The sequence below is a fragment of the Salvelinus alpinus genome, chromosome 7, assembly GCF_045679555.1.
Source record: "Salvelinus alpinus chromosome 7, SLU_Salpinus.1, whole genome shotgun sequence".
Lineage (NCBI taxonomy): Eukaryota > Metazoa > Chordata > Actinopteri > Salmoniformes > Salmonidae > Salvelinus > Salvelinus alpinus.
This window is the reverse complement of record NC_092092.1, coordinates 17,920,471-17,942,077: the sequence shown is the minus strand read 5'-3', so window position 1 is coordinate 17,942,077 and position 21,607 is coordinate 17,920,471. Positions and strand designations below refer to the sequence as shown.

The 21,607-nt window shown below is 43.3% G+C and overlaps 1 protein-coding gene across 1 annotated transcript in view; it reads left to right on the top strand.

The window, feature by feature from the left end:
- Nucleotides 1-21,607, top strand: part of wdr27 (WD repeat domain 27) — a 274,954-nt gene that overhangs the window by 184,527 nt on the left and 68,820 nt on the right. The window contains exon 23 of the mRNA XM_071409311.1: nt 16,816-16,918. Coding sequence (XP_071265412.1) covers nt 16,816-16,918 — 103 coding nt within the window. The remainder of the gene's footprint in view (nt 1-16,815; nt 16,919-21,607) is intronic.

Sequence of the window (21,607 nt, the reverse complement as noted above, 5' to 3'; positions counted from 1 at the left end):
TGTGTTCACATATGAAATTCATGTTTTTTTTTCACAAGGGTGAATAGAGGAAAGGGTGCCAATTGGGACGAAGCCTTGGTCTATTTGCTAAGGATTTGTTCTATATAGACATTGGCCTCATTACAAGTGACCTGTAATGTCCCAACCTCATCCAACTCTTTAAACTGCTCCCTAATGGGTCACAAACCTGAAGTGAGTATTGTGGCTCAGTAGAGGAGGATGTGTGTGTGTGTGTGTGTGTGTGTGTGTGTGTGTGTGTGTGTGTGTGTGTGTGTGTGTGTGTGTGTGTGTGTGTGTGTGTGTGTGTGTGTGTGTGTGTGTGTGTGTGTGTGTGTGTGTGTGTGTGTGTGTGTGTGTGTGTGTGTGTGTCACTGGCGTAGCATTATTTGAGCTTAACATTTACATTTACGGGTATTTCACAAGTGGAAAATATATACACGACCGTTCAAGAGTGTGGGGTCACTTAGAAATGTCCTTGTTTTTGAAAGAAAAGCACATGTTGTCCATTAAAATAACATCAAATTGATCAGAAACACAATGTAGACATTGTTAATGTTGTAAATGAGTATTGTAGCTGGAAACGGCTGTTTTTAATGGAATATCTACATAGGTGTACAGAGGTCCATTATCAGCAACCATCATTCCTGTGTTCCAATGGCACGTTGTGTTAGCTAATCCAAGTTTATCATTTTAAATGGCTAATTGATAATTAGAAAACCCTTTTGCAATTATTTTAGCACAGCTGAAAACTGTTGTGCTAATTAAAGAAGCAATAAAACTGACCTTTAGACTAGTTGAGTATCTGGAGCATCAGCATTTGTGGGTTTGATTACAGGCTCAAAATGGCCAGAAACAAAGGACTTTCTTCTGAAACTCGTCAGTCTATTCTTGTTCTGAGAAATTAAGGCTATTCTGTGCTAGAAATTGTCAAGAAACTGAAGATCTCGTTCAACGCTGTGTACTAATGAAAACCAGTCAGTACACATCAGCGCTACATATCTCCTTCGCACAGAGTTGATCAGGCTGTTGATTATGGCCTGTGGAATGCTGTCCCACTCATTTTCAATGGCTGTGCGAAGTTGCTGGATAATGGAGGGAACTGGAAAACGCTGTCATACAGGTCGATCCAGAGCATCCCAAACATGCTCAATAGGTGACATGCCTGGTGAGTATGCAGGACATGGAGGAACTGGGACATTTTCCAGCTTCCAGAAATTGTGTACAGATCCTAGCGAAATGGGGCCGTGCATTATCATGCTGAAACATGAAGTGATGGTGGCGGATGAATGACACGATAATGGGCCTCAAGATCTCGTCACGGTATCTCTGTGCATTCAAATTGCCATCGATAAAATGCAATTATGTTTGTTGTCCGTAGCTTATGTCTACCTATACTATAACCCCACCGCCACCATGGGGGACTCTGTTCACAACGTTGACATCAGCAAACCATTCGCCCACACGACGCCATGCAAATGGTCTGCAGTTGTGAGGCCGGTTGGACAAATTCTCTAAAACCACGTTGGAGGTTGCTTATGGTAGAGAAATGAACATTACATTACCTGGCAACAGCTCTGGTGGACATTCCTACATTCAGCATTCCAATTGCATGCTCCATCAAAACTTGAGATATCTGTGGCATTGTGTTGTGTGACAAAACTACACATTTTAAAGTGGCCTTTTATTGTCCCCAGCACAAGGTGCAACTGTGTAATGATCATGCTGTTTAATCAGTTTCTTGATATGCCACACCTGTCAGGTGGATGGAGAAATGCTCACTTAACAGGGATGCAAAAAAAATTATACGCACAATTTTTGAGAAATATGCTTTTTGTGTGTATGGAATGTTTCTGTGAACTTCAGCTCATGAAACATGCGACCAACACTTTACATGTTGCGCTTATATTTGTTTTCAGTGTATTTTCTTGCAATAGCCCTCTTTGAGTTTGAAGAATATTTCTCTCAAAACTGTGAGTTCTAAAAGATGTCTGGAGATTACGTGAACTCTGTCAGATTGGTCTAAAATTCTAAATGAATCGGGAATGAGCATGGTCAGCTATTCCAGAAGTACCCCTTCATGTCCTCATTACATGTAGTGCAACAAGACCACTCATGGTCTATAAAGTTCTCTACTTTTGATAGATTTAAACAAACAATTGGAATCACCAAGGTTTCCGGCGCCGAAAAGAGATGGCTGCCTCGCATCGTGTTCCTTGGAAAATATGCAGTATTTTGTTTTTTTACGTGTTATTTCTTACATCGGTACCCCGGGTAATCTTAGGTTTCATTACATACAGTCGGGAGGAACTACTGAATATACGATTAACGTCAACTCATCATCGTTCCTACCAGGAATATGACTTTCCCGAAACGGATCCAGTGTTTTGCCTTCCACACAATACAACGGATCTGATCCCAGCCGGCGACCCTGTGCGACGCCGAAAAAGGGGAAAACGTGGCGGTCTCGTGGTCAGGCTTCGGAGACGGGCACATCGCGCTCCACTCCCTAGCATACTACTCGCCAATGTCCAGTCTCTTGACAATAAGGTTGATGAAATCCGAGCACGGGTAGCATTCCAGAGAGACATCAGGGATTGCAACGTGCTCTGCTTCACGGAAACATGGCTAACTCAAGGGACGCTAACGGAGTCGGTGCAGCCAGCTGGTTTCTTCATGTATCGCGCCGACAGAAACAAACATCTTTCCGGTAAGAAGAGGGGCGGGGGGGTATGCCTTATGATTAACGAGAAGTGGTGTGATCATCATAACAACACACAAGAACTCAAGTCGTTCTGTTCACCTGATCTAGAACTCCTCACAATCAAATGTCGACCGCATTATCTACCAAGGGAATTCTCGTCAATCATAATCACAGCCGTATACATTCCCCCCCAAGCAGACACATCGATGGCCCTGAACGAACTTTATCTGACTCTTTGTAAACTGGAAACCACACACCCTGAGGCTGCATTCATCGTAGCTGGGGATTTTAACAAGGCTAATCTAAAAACAAAACTCCCTAAATTCTATCAGCATATCGATTGTGCTACCAGGGCTGGAAAAACACTAGACCATTGTTATACTAATTTCCGCGACGCTTATAAGGCCCTCCCCCGCCCCCCTTTCGGAAAAGCTGACCACGACTCCATTTTGTTGATTCCAGCCTACAAACAAAAACTCAAACAACAAGCTCCCGCGCTCAGGTCTGTTCAACGCTGGTCCGACCAATCTGAATCCACGCTCCAAGACTGCTTCGATCACGCAGATTGGAATATGTTCCGCATCGCGTCCAACAACAATATTGACGAATATGCTGATTCGGTGAGCGAGTTCATTAGGAAGTGCATTGACGATGTCGTACCCACAGCAACGATAAAAACATTCCCAAACCAGAAACCGTGGATTGACGGCAGCATTCGCGTGAAACTGAAAGCGCGAACCACTGCTTTTAACCAGGGCAAGGTGACCGGAAGCATGACCGAATACAAACAGTGTAGCTATTCTCTCCGCAAGGCAATCAAACAGGCCAAGTCTCAGTACAGAGACAAAATCGAGTCGAAATTCAACAGCTCAGACACAAGAGGTATGTGGCAGGGTCTACAGTCAATCACGGATTACAAAAAGAAAACCAGCCCCGTCGAGGACCAGGATGTCTTGCTCCCAGACAGGCTAAACAACTTTTTTGCCCGCTTTGAGGACAATACAGTGCCACTGACACGGCCCCCTACCAAAACCTGCGGGCTCTCCTTCACTGCAGCCGAGGTGAGTAAAACATTTAAACGTGTTAACCCTCGCAAGGCTGCAGGCCCAGACGGCATTCCCAGCCGCGTCCTCAGAGCATGCGCAGACCAGCTGGCTGGTGTGTTTACGGACATATTCAATCAATCCTTATCCCAGTCTGCTGTTCCCACATGCTTCAAGAGGGCCACCATTGTTCCTGTTCCCAAGAAAGCTAAGGTAACTGAGCTAAACGACTACCGCCCCGTAGCACTCACTTCCGTCATCATGAAGTGCTTTGAGAGACTAGTCAAGGACCATATCACCTCCACCCTACCGGACACCCTAGACCCACTCCAATTTGCTTACCGACCCAATAGGTCCACAGACGACGCAATCGCAACCACACTGCACACTGCCCTAACCCATCTGGACAAGAGGAATACCCATGTGAGAATGCTGTTCATCGATTACAGCTCAGCATTTAACACCATAGTACCCTCCAAACTCGTCATCAAGCTCGAGACCCTGGGTCTCGACCCCGCCCTGTGCAACTGGGTCCTGGACTTCCTGACGGGCCGCCCCCAGGTGGTGAGGGTAGGTAACAACATCTCCACCCCGCTGATCCTCAACACTGGGGCCCCACAAGGGTGCGTTCTGAGCCCTCTCCTGTACTCCCTGTTCACCCACGACTGCGTGGCCATGCACGCCTCCAACTCAATCATCAAGTTTGCGGATGACACTACAGTGGTAGGCTTGATCACCAACAACGACGAGACGGCCTACAGGGAGGAGGTGAGGGCCCTCGGAGTGTGGTGTCAGGAAAATAACCTCATACTCAACGTCAACAAAACAAAGGAGATGATTGTGGACTTCAGGAAACAGCAGAGGGAGCACCCCCCTATCCACATCGACGGGTCAGTAGTGGAGAAGGTGGAAAGTTTTAAGTTCCTCGGTGTACACATCACGGACAAACTGAACTGGTCCACCCACACAGACAGCGTTGTGAAGAAGGCGCAGCAGCGCCTCTTCAACCTCAGGAGGCTGAAGAAATTCGGCTTGTCACCAAAAGCACTCACAAACTTCTACAGATGCACAATCGAGAGCATCCTGTCGGGCTGTATCACCGCCTGGTACGGCAACTGCTCCGCCCACAACCGTAAGGCTCTCCAGAGGGTAGTGAGGTCTGCAGAACGCATCACCAGGGGCAAACTACCTGCCCTCCAGGACACCTACACCACCCGATGTCACAGGAAGGCCATAAAGATCATCAAGGACAACAACCACCCAAGCCACTGCCTGTTCACCCCGCTATCATCCAGAAGGCGAGGTCAGTACAGGTGCATCAAAGCAGGGACCGAGAGACTGAAAAACAGCTTCTATCTCAAGGCCATCAGACTGTTAAACAGCCACCACTAACATTTAGCGGCCGCTGCCAACATACTGACTCAACTCCAGCCACTTTAAAAATGGGAATTGATGGGAATTATGTAAAAATGTACCACTAGCCACTTTAAGCAATGCCACTTAATACAATGTCTACATACCCTACATTACCCATCTCATATGTATATATACTGTACTCTATATCATCTACTGCATCTTGCCATCTTTATGCAATACATGTACCACTAGCCACTTTAAACTATGCCACTTTATGTTTACATACCCTACAGTACTCATCTCATATGTATATACCGTACTCTATACCATCTACTGCATCTGCCATGCCGTTCTGTACCACCACTCATCCATATATCTTTATGTACATATTCTTTATCCCTTTACACTTGTGTGTGTGTGTAAGGTAGTAGTGTGGAATTGTTAGGTTAGATTACTGTTGGTTATTACTGCATTGTCGGAACTAGAAGCACAAGCATTTCGCTACACTCGCATTAACATCTGCTAACCATGTGTATGTGACTAATAAAATTTGATTTGATTTGATTTGATTTGGTCACTAACAAACTGTCAACTCCATCTGCCTGATAGAAGAGGAATTTTGTTTCAAATATGTTAAATTTAATGAGGTTTTAGTGTCATAAAGCAACAGAGGAAAAGCTAAATTGCTACTGTGCATACCACTTGAATGAAGATTTTTTTTTTTGTTTTTTTGTCTAACATCAACTCAATTCCGTCAGAGCTGAAAGAGCCGATTGAATGGTTATGTTTTTATTTGGGATTTTCAAATGAATCATATTTTATAAATGTTTGAATTGAACTTGTATTTTGTATCGCAAAATTATGTCTGTTTTGAGTATCTGTTGTCAGCTCCGTCGCTGATTTCTAACCCCCTTAAGATCATATTTTTTGTCAATATTCAGAAAAAAATATTTTAATCGCTGCAACATATGCTTTAACAATTGACGTATTTGCTGTTGAAGACCTACTGTTTGCTTTATGACCCAGAAGAATCTTAAGCCCTGAGGGGGTTCTACTAATCTATATGGAATTGTTTTAACAAGGTTATACCAAGGATAATTTTGCTACTTTGATTTTGAATTTTAAGATACCTTGAAGTATAAAATAAATATATATCAAAAATATTTGCTGAAAATTATTAGCCCATACAACATATTGAATAACAGATTCACTACATAGAACAACAGATGGTACCCCAAGAATTCAAAAGGAAGTTTGTTCTGAAGTGTCAGTCCTATGTCTGAGAGACATAAGAAAGATCACAAAACATTTGTAAAAAAAATAATAATAATAATTTTTAAATAAAAAAAAAAAAATGTTATACATATATTTAACACCTTATTTTTGGCATTAAATAGTCTCCATATATACCTCCATACATTTGTTCAACTGGTACCGGGGGACCTTCAGACAAGTCTTCTGAGGCCTGTCGGCGTCCTAGAGCAAAAACAACATGTTCGTAAGAGTCACCTTTCCACAGAGGGGTCATAATAGTGTGCATCCCAAACTGTTTGGATGCTACAGATGATTTTGTGAGAAGACCGGTTTTCGGGATGCCTCATAGTCTGACAAACACCGCTCTAGCTCTGTCACGACATAGGCAGATGCGGTGGATTGTGATGCATCCAATGCAACAAAAAAAACAGATACCTTGATTTTTATGGGGATTTTTGTATTATGCTAAATAGATTTCCACGTGGGCGCTGACATCGACCTCGGGCCTTGCGGGGGGACTGACTCATTGGGTCAATGAAGTCAACACATACATTTACATTTTAGTCATTTAGCAGACGCTTTTACCACAAGCGATTTACAGGCACAATTAGTGTTAAGTGCCTTGCTCAAGGGCTCATTGACAGATTTTTCACCTAGCCGGGTCTGGGATTGGAAATAGTGACCTTTCGGTTACTGGCCCAACGCAATTAACTACTACCGTCTATAGAAAATGACTGGTCGTCCTTCTAAACAAGATGGTTGCTATGCATGATGGATAACGTTCTTGTCACTTGCTAGCTAGCTAGCCAACTTCAGCAAACTCCGTCACCCATTAGCCAGCATCCCACTGTTATTCTTCTAATATAGTATGAACAGGAGTCATAGGAGAGCTAGGCTCCACTGGTAGGAGTCCAGCTAGAGACAGTTTCTTGGACACAGATTAAGTCTAGTCTGGACTCAAAAACCTAGTTTAATGGAGATTCTCCATAGAGCATAGTTTTATTCCAGGACTAGGCTTAATCTGTGTCCAGGAAATCAGCTCCTATTGTTACACAGCTCTGTTATTAATTTAGTTGGTTCGGCTCTTCTCTAAATATGTTATATTGTTTTTCCCAAAAATGAAATGTTTGCAAACATCTTCCTAGCGCTCCCAGGGTTGATGACACAGGGTCCAGAATGCACTGCAGGGCGGCCAGGCACACACGCACCCACCCACCCACCAGGCACCACCAGTCTGTTGCACCAGGCAATCTGTTGTTTGGTTCTGGTCCACTGATTGAAATATGAGGGATTTTTTTTTAAATATAGTTGTTGATCTTAGTTGTCGTAATCTTTAATTCTAACGAGAACCAGGCAGACCCAACCTGGATTGTGAAGAGAAAATGAACAAAAGGCACAATATTAACATTGCTGGGTTCAAATACTATTTGAAATAATTTCAAATACTTCAGCTGGGCTTGGTTGAGCTTGTGTGTTTCAATGGAACCAGTATATTTTTTCCAAAAGTGCAAACCCTGCCCACTGTTGTACTGTACTCCAGGAAGGTTGAAGCAGAATGCTGAACTTATTTTAAGAGATTTCAAATAGTATTTGAGCCCAGGTCTGAAAGTTCTTAGTAATGTTGCCTGGCAGGCGAAGTAGGAACATTAAAGGGGAATTAAAAAAAAAAAAAAAATCGGAATAAAAAGAAGGCAGGCGGTCGGTTTGGGAAGGATAAACACATGCATGCACAAACATGCACAAACACACACAAACCCAGACAGACAGACACACGGACACACACACCCAAGGTGTTTGGTTCTCACACACAGGATGAGAGCATTTGAATTAGCGTTCCTTTTTATTATGACCTTTACGTTAATAGATGCCTTTGCGTCCCAAATGGTACTTCTGACCAGAGTAGTGCCCTAGATAGTGAATAGGGTGCCATTTGGGACTCTGATTAAGCTTTTCAGGGTAGGTTAAGCACCAAGGGTAATATTCCCTGCGTGTTGTTTAAATTTAACTGTTGTGTAGATCTACCAGGAAATACACACACACTCTTTCTCCCACTGGCACCGCAGCTACCACTGAAACTTCAATGTTTCTGTACTGTGGCTTCTCCTATTTGAATAGTTGCCTCAGTTGGGAGAAACTGGCTTTATAAGCCATGTAAACCACTGGACTGACCAGCGTTTATTATTACTCAGCAATGTGTTATCCCTACACACGTCATAGTGTGTGCAGTTGTGGCCTCCAGCACATTTCCAAACAATGAGACAACAGCCCAGATGCAGAAAAAAAAAACATTCCCCATCATTATGTGCTGGGTAACCAGTGTTCTAAGATTCTGTGCCTGTAGTCAGAAGCCTCTCAGAGTAGCAGTGCTAATCTAGGATCAGGTGGGTCTGCCTTATTATGCATTTTGATTTAAATGCTAAACTGATCCTAGATCAGCACTCCTATTCTGAGATGCTTTGGGAATACATGCCCTGAACATCACATCAGCATGCTTCCTGTTTCTGAGATGAAAGTGAATATCTAGCGGTCTGTTTCTGCTTAGTTCAGAAATATCTTCAACTCCAAATCTGCTGGAAACCCCCACTGTTAAATCCATACTGTAATCTAGCATTATACGCTGGAACTTTAAAAAAAGAAGGATGAATAGAGAATAAAACTAATTTTGGCCCAACTGCTTCCTTGTTAAATGTGGTTGCATTACTTGACTGTCTCTTACAGGGATGACATCATGCAGTCTAGTTTCAAGAAAGGGAAGAAATAATAAAATCAAGCAAAAAAAGTAACTTTTTACATATTTTATCTTTAGAGTGGTCTGCAAATTCAATTATGGTGGCTACAAAAACCTCTTATGGGAAAATGACTATGATATTATTCACCTAGCCTTTGAGGAGACAGTGATTGAAGTGGAATCTAGCATTAGCCATTTAGTAGCCAGATGATTTCTATGATTAGCTTGTTGATTACATTGACGAGTGACTCAGAGGACCAAGGTGGATTTAGTAACGTCGTCGGCTCGGATCCAAGGGGAACAGACCTTCCTATCCCTGTCTGGGTTAGTCATCAGCAGCATGTCGCATTGTCATCACTCACTCACTCACACACACGATGCATTGTTATCACTCAGAGAACGCTGGGATGGTGTGTTGGACCAAAGTGTGTTGGACCAAACTCTGTTTCCTCCTCTTCCTCTTCCTCTCTGTGCTGTCATTAATCAGGAAAAATATTATCCCCACACACTCTTCCTTCTCCTTTCCCTCCTCCTCCTCCTCCCTTCTCCTCCTCCTCCTTCCTTTACCTCCCCCTCCTCCTTCCTTCTCCTTTCCCTCCTCCCTTCTCATTTCCCTCCTTCATTCTCCTTTCCCTCCTGCCTTCTCATTTCCCTCCTCCTTCATTCTCCTTTCCCTCCTCCCTTCTCATTTCCCTCCTCCTTCATTCTCCTTTCCCTCCTCCCTTCTCATTTCCCTCCTCCTCCTCCTCCTCTTCTTCCTTCTCCTTTCCCTCCTCCTCCTCCCTTCTCCTTTCCTTCCTTCTCCTTTACCTCCTCCTTCCTTCTCCTTTCCCTCCTCCTTCCTTCTCCTTTCCCTCCTCCCTTCTCATTTCCCTCCTTCATTCTCCTTTCCCTCCTCCTTTCTCATTTCCCTCCTTTTCCTCCTTCCTCCTCCTCTTCCTTCTCATTTCCCTCCTCCTCCTTCATTCTCCTTTCCCTCCTCCCTTCTCATTTCCCTCATCCTTCATTCTCCTTTCCCTCCTCCCTTCTCTTTCTCCTTTCCCTCCTCCCTTCTCCTCCTCTTTCTCCTTTCCCTCCTCCCTTCTCCTCCTCTTTCTCCTTTCCCTCCTTCTCCTTCATTCTCCTTTCCCTCCTCCTCCTTCATTCTCCTTTCCCTCCTCCTTCATTCTCCTTTCCCTCCTTCATTCTCCTTTCCCTCCTCCTCTCCATCCTCCTCCTTCTTTCTCCTTTCCATCCTCCTCCTCCTACTGCTCAGTCACAGTGAGACAAAAAAGCATTAGGTCGTCTGTCTGTTATCAATCAAATGTATTTATAAAGCACTTTTTACATCAGCGGATGTCACAAAGTGCTTATACAGAAACCCAGCCTAAAACCCCAAACAGCAAGCAATGCAGATGTAGAAGCACTGTGGCTAGGAAAAACTCCCTAGAAAGGCAGGAACCTAGGAAGAAACCAGGCTCTGAGGGGTGGCCAGTCCTCTTCTGGCTGTGCGCGGTAGAGATTATAAGAGTACATGGCCATTAAGACCAGATTGTTCTTCAAGATGTTCAAACGCTCATAGATGACCAGCAGGGTCAACTAATAATCACAGTGGTTATAGAGGGTGCAACAGGTCAGCACCTCAGGAGTAAATGTCAGTTGGCTTTTCATTGCCGTGCATTCAGAGGTCGAGTGAGAGAGGTCGCGTGAGAGACTCAAAACAGCAGGTCTGGGATAAGGTAGCACATCCAGTAAACAGGTCAGGGTTCCATAGCTGCAGGCTGAACAGTTGAAACTGGAGCAACAGCATGACAAGGTAGCACATCTGGTGAACAGGTCAGGGTTCCATAGCTGCAGGCAGAACAGCAGAAACTGGATCAGCAGCACAACCAGGTGGACTGGGGATGGGGACAGCCAAAGTTCATCAGGCCAAGTAGTCCTGAGGCAGGGTCCTATCGCTCAGGTCCTCCGAGAAGGGGAGAGAGAGAAAGCGAGAGAGAGATTGGAGAATTAGAGGGAGCATACTTAAGATCACACAGGACACCAGATAAGACAGGAGAATTACACCAGATTGGACAGACTGACCCTAGCTCCCTGGCACATAGACTATTGCAGCATAGATACTGGAGACTGAGACAGGAGGGGTCGGGGGGACGCTGTGGCCCTGCCCGACAATACCCCTGGACAGGGTCAACCAGGAAGGATATAACCCTACCCACTTTGCCAAAGCACAGCCCCACACCACCAGATGAATATCAACAGACCACCAACTTACTACCCTGAGACAAGGCCGAGTATAGCCCACAAAGATCTCCCCCACCGCACAAACCCGAGGGGGTGCAAATCCGGACAGGAAGATCACGTCATTGACTCAACCCACTCAAGTCGAGTATAGCGAAAAAAAGCCTGGCAAGACATTATGCATCCCTCTCAGAGACGGCATGGGAGAACGCTAGCAAGCCTGTGACTCAGCCCCCAGAGGCAGAGAATGCCAGTGGACAGAGGGGAGCCGGCCAGGCAGAGACAGCAAGGGTGGTTCGTCACTCCAGTACCTTGCCATTCACCTTCACACCCCTGGGCCAGACTACACTCAATCATAGGACCTACATAAGAGATGAGTCTTCAGTAAAGACTTAAAGGTTGAGACCGAGTCTGCGTCTCTGACATGGATCGGCAGACCATTCCATAAAAATGGAGCTCTATAGGAGAAGCCCACAGCTGTTTGCTTAGAAATTCTAGGAACAATAAGGAGGCATGCATCTTGTGACCGTAGAGTACGTGTAGGTATGTTCCAGTGGAGGCTGGTGGGAGGAGCTATAGGAGGACAGGCTCATTGTAATGGCTGGAATGGAATCAATAGAATTGTACCAAACACATCAAACACATGGAAACAACATGTTTGACTCCGTTCCATTGATTCCATTCCAGCCATTAGAATGAGCCTGTCCTCTTATAGCTCCTCCCACCAGACTCGTCTGATACCAGTCTCTTACGGCAGGGCCAAATCGGAGATAGAGGTACGAGCAAGTCCATGTAATGCTTTGTAGGTTAGCAGTAAAACCTTGAAATCAGCCCTATCCTTAACAGGAAGCCAGTGTAGAGATGCAAGCACTGGAGTAATATGATAAAGTTTTGGGATTCTAGTCAAGATTCTAGCAGCCATATTTAGCACTAGCTGAAGTTTATTTAGTGCCTTATCCGGGTTGCCGGAGAGTAGAGCATTGCAGTAGTCTAATCTTGAAGTGAAAAAGCATGGATTTGCTTCTTTGCATAATATTTAGACTAAAGGTTTCTGATTTTTGCAATGTTACAAAGATAGAAAAAAGCTGCTTTTGAAATGTTTTTGACAATTTTGTCAAAAGAGACATCAGGGTCCAGACTAATGCTGAGGTCCTTCACAGTTTTATTTGAGACGACTGCAACCATTGAGATAAATTGTTAGATCAAACAGCAGATCTCTTTGTTTCTTGGGACCTAGAACTAGCACCTCTGTTTGGTCCGAGTTTAAAAGTAAAACATTTGCGGCCATCCACTTCCTTGTGTCTGAAACACAGGTTTCCAGGGTAGGCAATTTTGGGGCTTCACCATGTTTCATCATCAGTGTGACTGTAGATAGCGGTTAAGAGCGTTGGGCCAGTAACCGAAAGGTCGCTGGTTTTAATCTCAGAGTCAGCAACGTGGAAAAATCTACCATTCTGCCACTTGTTTGGCTGGAATTGAAAGCTTCATGACCTTTGACTTTGTAATGCCATCTTATTTTGTTTTGGCAACAAAGTTTCACTACGGCGGCAGAGCTTGCTAGTGTCTGTCAGCCTGTCTGTCTGGCTCACTGTCTGTATGTCTGTTCATCTGTCTACCTGTCTCTGTATCTGTATGTCTGTCTGTCTGTATGTTAACATTCCCGTTAACATTGACATTCACCTATTGGTGGTTTACACAATGTAAAATAAGGTGTTCACCCCACCACCATCCACATCTGTTATGGGCCCCTATGAGGACACCAGTCATTAGGTTTTACCTAGTTTTTGGTCTGATGAGATTATAATGTGAAAGTCCAGGACACACACACACACAACATCCAACATTGTTCATTAGCAGAGAGCAAGGCTCAGCTCAGTTTGTTAGCCTGTAATGCAGTAGAATTAATCCAGGGCTGCGGTCCAAACACTTAAAAGACACACCCTATCCCCTCAGCCCTCAAATTAAGTGGACACTTCTGATGACGTATCATGACGTCTGATGAGTATACTCTTGCAGGGCAAGGGGCGAGGGAGGAAGGAATGATTTTTAAATGGACCGGAAATTCATCACTCGTTCATCCCGCGATTATTGTGTTTTCAGCCACCGGTAGCTTGTGGGTGCTTTAAATGCGCTACAGTCAATTATGCATGTCTACTTATATTAAGTATCTAATTATTAATATGCGCCTACTTTATGATAGCTAGCAAATGATTTAGCTAACTAACGTTAGCCTGCGTAGCTGGAACTTCTGAAGAAGGAAATGCTTTTATTTCTACAATTTCCAAAAGACAACCAAACAAAAACATATTTACTTTTTACGAGACGTGTTTGTGGTGCCGTCATGTGCAATAGTAGCAACATTTCTGACTTATTTGCATTCGTTTTTACTTACACTTGTATGTTGACTTCTCCTTTTGATGTTGTTTTAAAGTTTTTGCTGACTTTTCTTAGCGGATGTACAATCGTTGCAAATTTAATTATGGGGAGTTTCAGGCCCCGGAGTGAACATAATTGTACACTCGCAAACTCGACTAAAAACGAGGGCTGAGGGGCTTACGTTGCAAACTTCTCTTGCTTGGCTAATCATTTGGCCTGCCCTCCAAGATGGCGACGGGGATTCCCCCAAGGGCATAAGGCGAGGGTAAGTGGACGAGGGTGTGTCTTTTAAGTGTTTGGACGGCAGACCTGGTGAATCCAGGTGAAAGCTATGATCCCTTATTGATGTCACCTGTTAAATCCACTTCAATCATTGAAAATTAAGGGGAGGAGGCAGGTTAAAGAAGGATGTTTAAGCCTTGAGACAACTGAGACATGGATTGTGTATGTGTGCCATTCAGATGGAAAATATTGAAGTGCCATTGAATGGGGTATGGTAGTGAGTGTGTAAAGAACTGCAACGCTGCTGGGTTTTTCACGCTCAACAATTTACCATGTATATCAAGAATGGTTCACCACCCAATGGACATCCAGCCAACTTGGCACAGCTGTGGGAAGCATTGGAGTCCACATGGGCAAGCATCCATGTGGAACGCTTTCCACACCTTGTAGAGTCCATGCCCCGATGAATAAAGGCTGTTCTGAGGACAAAAGGGGGGTGCGGTGCAACATAATATTAGGTAGGTGTTCCTAATGTTTTGTATACTCAGTGTATATGTGTAAGGCAGTAGTTACAGTACATTCGGAAAGTATTCAGGCCCCTTGACTTTTTCCACTTTTTGCTCCATTACAGCCTTATAAATATATATATTTTTTTTCATCAATCTACACACAATACACCATAATGACAAAGCAAGAACAGGTTTTTAGAGTTTTGCAAATATATTAAAAATAAAAACAGATATCACATTTACATAAGTATTCAGACCCTTTACTCAGTACTTTGTTGAAGCAGCGATTACAGCCTCGAGTCTTCTTGGATATGACGCTACAAGCTTGGTACACCTGTATTTGGGTAGTTTCTCCCATTCTTCTCTGCAAATCCTCTCAAGCTCTGTCAGGTTGGATGGGGAGCTTCGCTGCACAGGTCTCTCCAGAGATGTTCGATCGGGTTCAAGTCCGGGCTCTGGATGGATCATTCAAGGACATTGAGACTTGTCCCGAAGCCATTCCTGTGTTGTCTTGGTTGTGTGCTTAGGGTTGTCCTGTTGGAAGGTGAACCCTCACCCCAGTCTGAGGTCCTGAGCGCTCTGGAGCAGGTTTTCATCAAGGATCTCTCTGTACTTTACTCCATTTATCTTTCCCTCGATCCTGACTAGTCTCCCAGTCCCTGCCGCTGAAAAACATTCCCACAGCATGACGCTGCCACCACCATGCTTCACCATAAGGATGGTGCCAGGTTTCCTCCAGACGTGACGCTTGGCATTCAGGCCAAAGGGTTCAATCTTGGGATGCCGTTAGGCTAACTCCAAGTGGGCTGTCATGTGCCTTTTACTGAGGAGTGGTTTCCTTCAGGCCATTCTACCATACAGGCCTGATTGGTGGAGTGCTGCAGAGATTGTTGTCCTTCTGGAAGTTTCTCCCATCGCCACAGAGGAACTCTGGAGGTCTGTCAGATTGACCATCAGGTTCTTGGTCACCTCCCTGACCAAGGCCCTTCTCCCCTGATTGCTCAGTTTGGCTGGGCGGCCAGCTCTAGGATGAGTCTTGGTGGTTCCAGACTTCTTCCATTTAAGAATGAGCCACTGTGTTCTTCAATGCTGCAGAATGTTTTTGGTACCCTTCCCCAGATCTGTGCTTCGACACAATCCTGTGTCAGAGCTCTACGGAAAACTCCTTCGACCTCATGGCTTGATTTTTGCTCTGACATTCACTGTCAACTGTGGGACCTTATATAGACAGGTGTGTGCCTTTCCAAATCATGTCCAATCAATCAAAACTTGTTTTCGCTTTGTCATTATGGGTTATTGTGTCTAGATTGATGATGCTAATTTTTTATTGAATCCATATTAGAAAAAGGCTCTAACGAAACTAAATGTGAAAAAAAGGAAGGGGCCTGAATACTTTCCAAATGCACTGTACATAGGATGTCCCTTGACTATAATACAGTATTATACATACTGTATGTACAGTCCCTTCAGAAGCATTGGAGTCAACATGGGCCATCATCCCTGTGGAACCCTTTCGTCACCTTGTGGAGTCGATGCCCCGATGAATTGAGGGTGTTTTGAGGGCAACGTGTTCCTAATGTTTGGTGTACTCAGTGTATGTTTATATTTTACGGTCTCTGACATCGCTCGTTCTGATATTTCACATTTTTTCTGGATTATGTGTGTATAGTTTTTTATTCGATTTTTATTGCTAGGTATTACTGCACTGATGGAGCTAGAAACACAATCATTTCACTGCACCAGCGATAACATCTATAAATCTGTGTACACGACCAAAAAAATTGGATTTTATTTGGTACTGTAACTCATTGGGCACCACTCCCACGTTGACACCTGGGAACCCTGTTTTATTTTGTGCTGAAAGGAGCTTGCTCTGGGGTGCAGTGGCACTTTGCTGCTAGACTAGGTTCGTTCCTAGTCCCTAAGGGTAGCAGAATAAATGTGATATTTGATACTGCTTCTCTTTGAGATCTCAATAGTGAGATGTTTGACATTTTACATTCTCGTAAATCAGTATGTTTGTGTGTTGTGTGTGTGTGTTCTGAACAAGGCATTTTTGCAACTAGTGGAAATATTTGGCATCCTGGGTAACCACACAAACACAACCACCCAATAAGAACGACTGTGGATACCAGGACTGAGGCCATCGTTTGCAAATGTATTGAGAAATCTGTTGTAAAATGTATTTTAATGTTTCAAAATTGTATTTTATTGTATGTTACTGCCTTAATTGTTGCTGGACCCCAGGAAGAGTAATGGGGATCCATAATAACTGAAATACAACACATCTAAATAAATCTAAGCAGAATCATGAAATGTCACTACTGATTTACCCTTTCAAATAGAGCAGCAATAGTAGTTTTCATTGTCATTCTTTAAATCTCCCACTCTGTTGTCTCTCCATAGGTGTGTGCGGCGGTATGAGAACCACTTGAATCGCTGTCATCCCTGCACCGCAGCCTTTTCACCCTGTGGACGATTCATTGCTTCTGGCTCTGAAGACAACTGTGTGAGTGGTGGTTCCTTCCTACTTGTCCTCCCTATTCTCCTCCTCCTCTTCCTTTCCCTCCCTCTCCTCCTCCTCCTCTTCTGTCTTCTTCCTCCACCCCCCCTTCCTCATCTTCCTCCTTACTATGGAAAAGTGTGACCTGGTATGGAAGTTAAAAGGTAGGGGTTGAAATACAGGTGGTGAGTCAGAGGTTCATGTTACTGGATTTCACAGGCTTCGTCCTCTCCCCTGCACTAATCATTTTTGACACCATCTAAAATACCTTCAATACCTGTAATAAGTCTGAAATATCTTCACCTAGAGTTGTTTAATGTTAAAGTGACACATGACACATCAGGAAATGTCATGGAAAGCATCTATGATGTGGTGTCAATGGCCCTGGTCTGGATAAAGCGCTGTAATACGCTGTAATACGTCTTAAATACCTTTAACTGGAGTCTGTACTGTATGGTGTCACAGGCCATCACCCTACATTGTAATAGCTGTAGTAAATCATGCACTGTAAAGGGGTTGCCATGAATTTGACAGTAACTTAAAGGGAGCAAGGTGGCAAGTACAATTCTGTATTTCATATTACAGTGTACAGTAGGTGCATTTGTTTTATGTTACAGTGACACATGATACATAGTAATTTATTTTATGTAAATAATTTTCCCGTGTCCCACAGAGAATAGGAAGCACTACCATTTTACACAACATTAAAGACATGCTCCGGAACTTTTGAAACTTCCCGCTTTGGGCTGGATGTGTCAATGTGTAGTTCATACATGCATAATCTATGAGCAGAATTACTGTTTTACCTCAATTAGCCACAAAATCCCTAGTTTGAAAGCAACTGTTATTCTGGAAGCTGTGCTGCGCCATTTTCCCTACATTTCCTCCCATGTGGGCCAACTCCCTAGCAATTTGAGTTCTAGCCAATGATCTTCAGCCCCTCACCATTTGAGTGACAACTAACAAGATGCACACACATCAGCAAAGCGAGAGAGAGCAATGACGTGGTGCAAATATCTGCACATAGGTGATGTAGTACACAATTTCCAGCTCATGAGCACTACTTTCACTATTGGCTAAAACGTATACAAAAGTACCGGAGAATCACTTTAAATACGGCCAATGACCTGTTTTATGTCTTTAGTACATTCACCTAGAGTTGTTTGATGTTAATTTGACAATGGAATGACGTGACTCATGCTTTTTCCAAGACAGTCCCACAGAGAATAGGAAGCAAGGGGAATGCCTGTCATGGCAAGCGCATCACTGGTAAATCAATGCATGCGTGTGTGTGTGTGCGTATGTGTGTGCATGCATGCATGCACACATACTCTAGCCTTTTGGGGTCCAAAGCTAAATTTTGTTAGGGGCCCCCAGACCTCATGGGCAAAACATTTTAGTGGCCCCCCTCTTGACGGCAGAGACAAAATATATAATTGTAGAGTCAATTTCCTGCAATTCTACACATTTTGCCACGGGACTTGAAAATGTTGCAGTTTTAAAGCAAGTTTGCTGCAGTTTTACTCATTTTGTCATGGGGCAAAGAGAAAAATTTGCAGTTTTACAGTTAATTTCCTGCAATTCTACACATTTTGCCATGACTTATACCATGTTATTATGACATCTGAGTGAGAGTGACTAACAAAATCCCCACGTGCCCGGTTGGTAATTCAACCATGATTACTACAAGTTTAGACAGCTGACTAGACTAATTTACCAATCTAAGAACATTTAGCTGACATGGAATGGCAGTGTTAATTTCATCAACAATAACTATGAGGGAAAGTACTCATCAACGACTTATTCCTGAATAAAACTATGACGATAGCTAGAAGAGATGCCCTGGAAAAAAACGCAAACTATTACAAATTACTTTTCATTTTAGTTGATGAAAATGGGACGAGACAAGAATTCCATGTGAGACTAATGGGCATTTAATTTGACATGAAACTCCTTTTCATCTGTTTTGTCCTATCATAAACCAGCATACATGCATAATATTTCAGGCAGTTGTGACTAGACTTGTAACTAACCTCAACTAGAAACAATGTTTTCTTTGATCACGACAGAAGCTCTGTTTTCCCATGTGTGCTGTTATTCATTAGTCTGTGTTGACACACTCGCATTGTAGTCCACAAATGCGAGTTGTGGTTGATTTTTGTTGAATTTTAGGAGTACAGTAATAATTCTGGCCTCAAATTCTCTCCTGTTATTTACTCCCTTGACAGTTATGACTGTGAGATTTTAGTCATTTAGCAGACTCTCTAATCCAGAGCTATTTACAGTTAGTGAGTGCATACATTTTAATACTGGTCCCCTGTGGGAATTGAACCCACAACTCTGGCATTGCAAGCACCATGCTCTACCAACTGAGCCAAAGGTGACCTGTTTGACAAAAACGAGACTAAAATACTCCAGTTTTAGTCGACTAATAATAATTAAAACTAACTATGGATGAAATTACAAACATTTTACTAAGACTAAAAGTTATTTTAAGACTAAAACTAAAATAGCTGCCAAAATTAACACTGACATGGGCTATTTGAGTCTCTGTCAGTGACTGACATAAAAAGAGAAAAACTGCTGATCCAGAGTCCCCCAATTTTATATTATTGTCAAAGAATGGGTGGGTGCCCCCTAGCAGCCGTGGGGCTCAAAGCGGTCGCTTATGTTGCTTATGCCTGGAACCGGCCCTGCATGTCTGTATGCTTGTGCTTGTATGTGATTTCCAGGCAGTTCATTCCAGTGTATGTGTGTTTGTCGTTAATTTGTTTGCGCGTGTTTGTGCGTGCATGCATGTGTGTGTGAGAGGGCATCTAGACAGAGCAGTCCAGATTTACTGCAGTACAATGCCTTCTTTTCCTTTTATCTCCTGATAGAGATGGATTTGCAGAAGAATGCTTTCTGTTCTGGGTGTATAATTTATACGCTGGCATCCAGTTCGAGTTATAGGTTCAAATTGAGTTATAACGCTATTATGGGTAACTTCTAAAGCTCCGACTTTACTTTATCGACAAGCCGTGTGCGCCATCTGGGCTGCAGTAACTGCAGAATGCATAAGATTATGGACAGGGGCACACTCAACTACTGTAACTATAGCGCTCAGGTGAAAAGGTTGATGCACTGTAGTGCATATTTTGTCTTGAGTGGATGGTCGGGGGGCCAGAACATAATTACTAATAATTTGTTGACTACAAATTGACTACAATAATTTATTGACTACAGATATAATATTTGATTAAAACATAATCATTTCAAACCTTGCTTACATTTGTATACGATCACATATCTCTCTATTATGCATGGGATTACGTTGGAACAGATTTCCAAAATTAAAATCCCTTGGAGCAGATTTGCTGGTGTTTATTTTCAGTATTTTTTGTCCAAAGAAATATATAATAATAATACCCTGTTTCGTATTTGCTCAGGAAACAAGTTAAAATCACGGTCCGCCAGTTGGGCTGTAGCCTTAGTTGCCTGCCTATGAAACAACACAACGTGCTGCTGGTGGGTTAGGTGTATGTAGTTGTACAATACATGATTTAAACATGGTACATGGTAAACATGGCAAAGTACAGGCCATACTATTCTGTTATTTCCATGACTGACACCTTTTAAACCTGCTACAGAATAGGTCTTCCCTCTTCTTGCTGTACAAAACATTGTCTGCGTCCCAATTCTCCACCCTTCTCCCCGTCATGGATTTAAAAATGGTGGAAACCCAAAGCCAGTGCTTACCCCAATCCAATGCTTTCGAATTCATGACGGGGAATGTGAGAGACAAAGACTGTCATGGAATTGGATCTTCAAAGGCCAAAAAACACATACTCACCTCAGATTTTTACCACATGGCAAAGCGAAAGGTCTCATTCCTGAACGATGTGTAGAGGTCACAAATCCACATTCATTGTCACATTTTATTTGCTCTCTCTTCCCTCTTTCTTCACAGTTTTTTTTCTTCCAATCGTGTCTGTCTTTCCTCTGGACTTCTGAGTAAATCTCATCTCTGGTCTTTTATTGAGCAGCTGCTTTGTGTTTAGTGTTCCCTTACGGAAAAAACACATGAATTTCACGTGAATACATGTGAAGTGTTCCAAAAACACATGTTTTTATGTGATCACGTGATCATATGTGATCTTATGTGAAGTTAATGTGATAACAGGTGACAACCACAGGAGGTTGGTGGCATCTTAATTGGGGGGGACGGGCTTGTGATAATGGCTGGAACAGAATGGGCGGAATGGTATCAAACACATTGTTTCCATGTGTTTGATGCCATTCCAATCTCTCCGTTCCAGCCATTATTATGAGCCGTTCTCCCCTCAGCAGCCTCCACTGGTGAGAACATGTAAAGCAATACGTGATAACATGTGATCACGTGTGAAGTGTACCTAAAACACATGGTTTCACGTTATCACCTTTTGCTTTACATGTTCTCACCAGTGGAGGCTGCTTCACGGCATAATAATGGCTGGAACATGTAAAAACTTAATTATGTGTAAAGTGTTCCTAAAACACATGTTTTCACATGATTTAACATGTGAAATTTCATGTGAAATTATGTGATTTTCAACGTGAAATCATGTGGTTTTTCTGTAAGGGTTGATCCTCTCTATGACTGGTGCCAAACCAGCGCCAGAACTGTCTAAACAATTCATCCCTCCCAACCAAGACAACAGTCAGTGGAACTTCTTA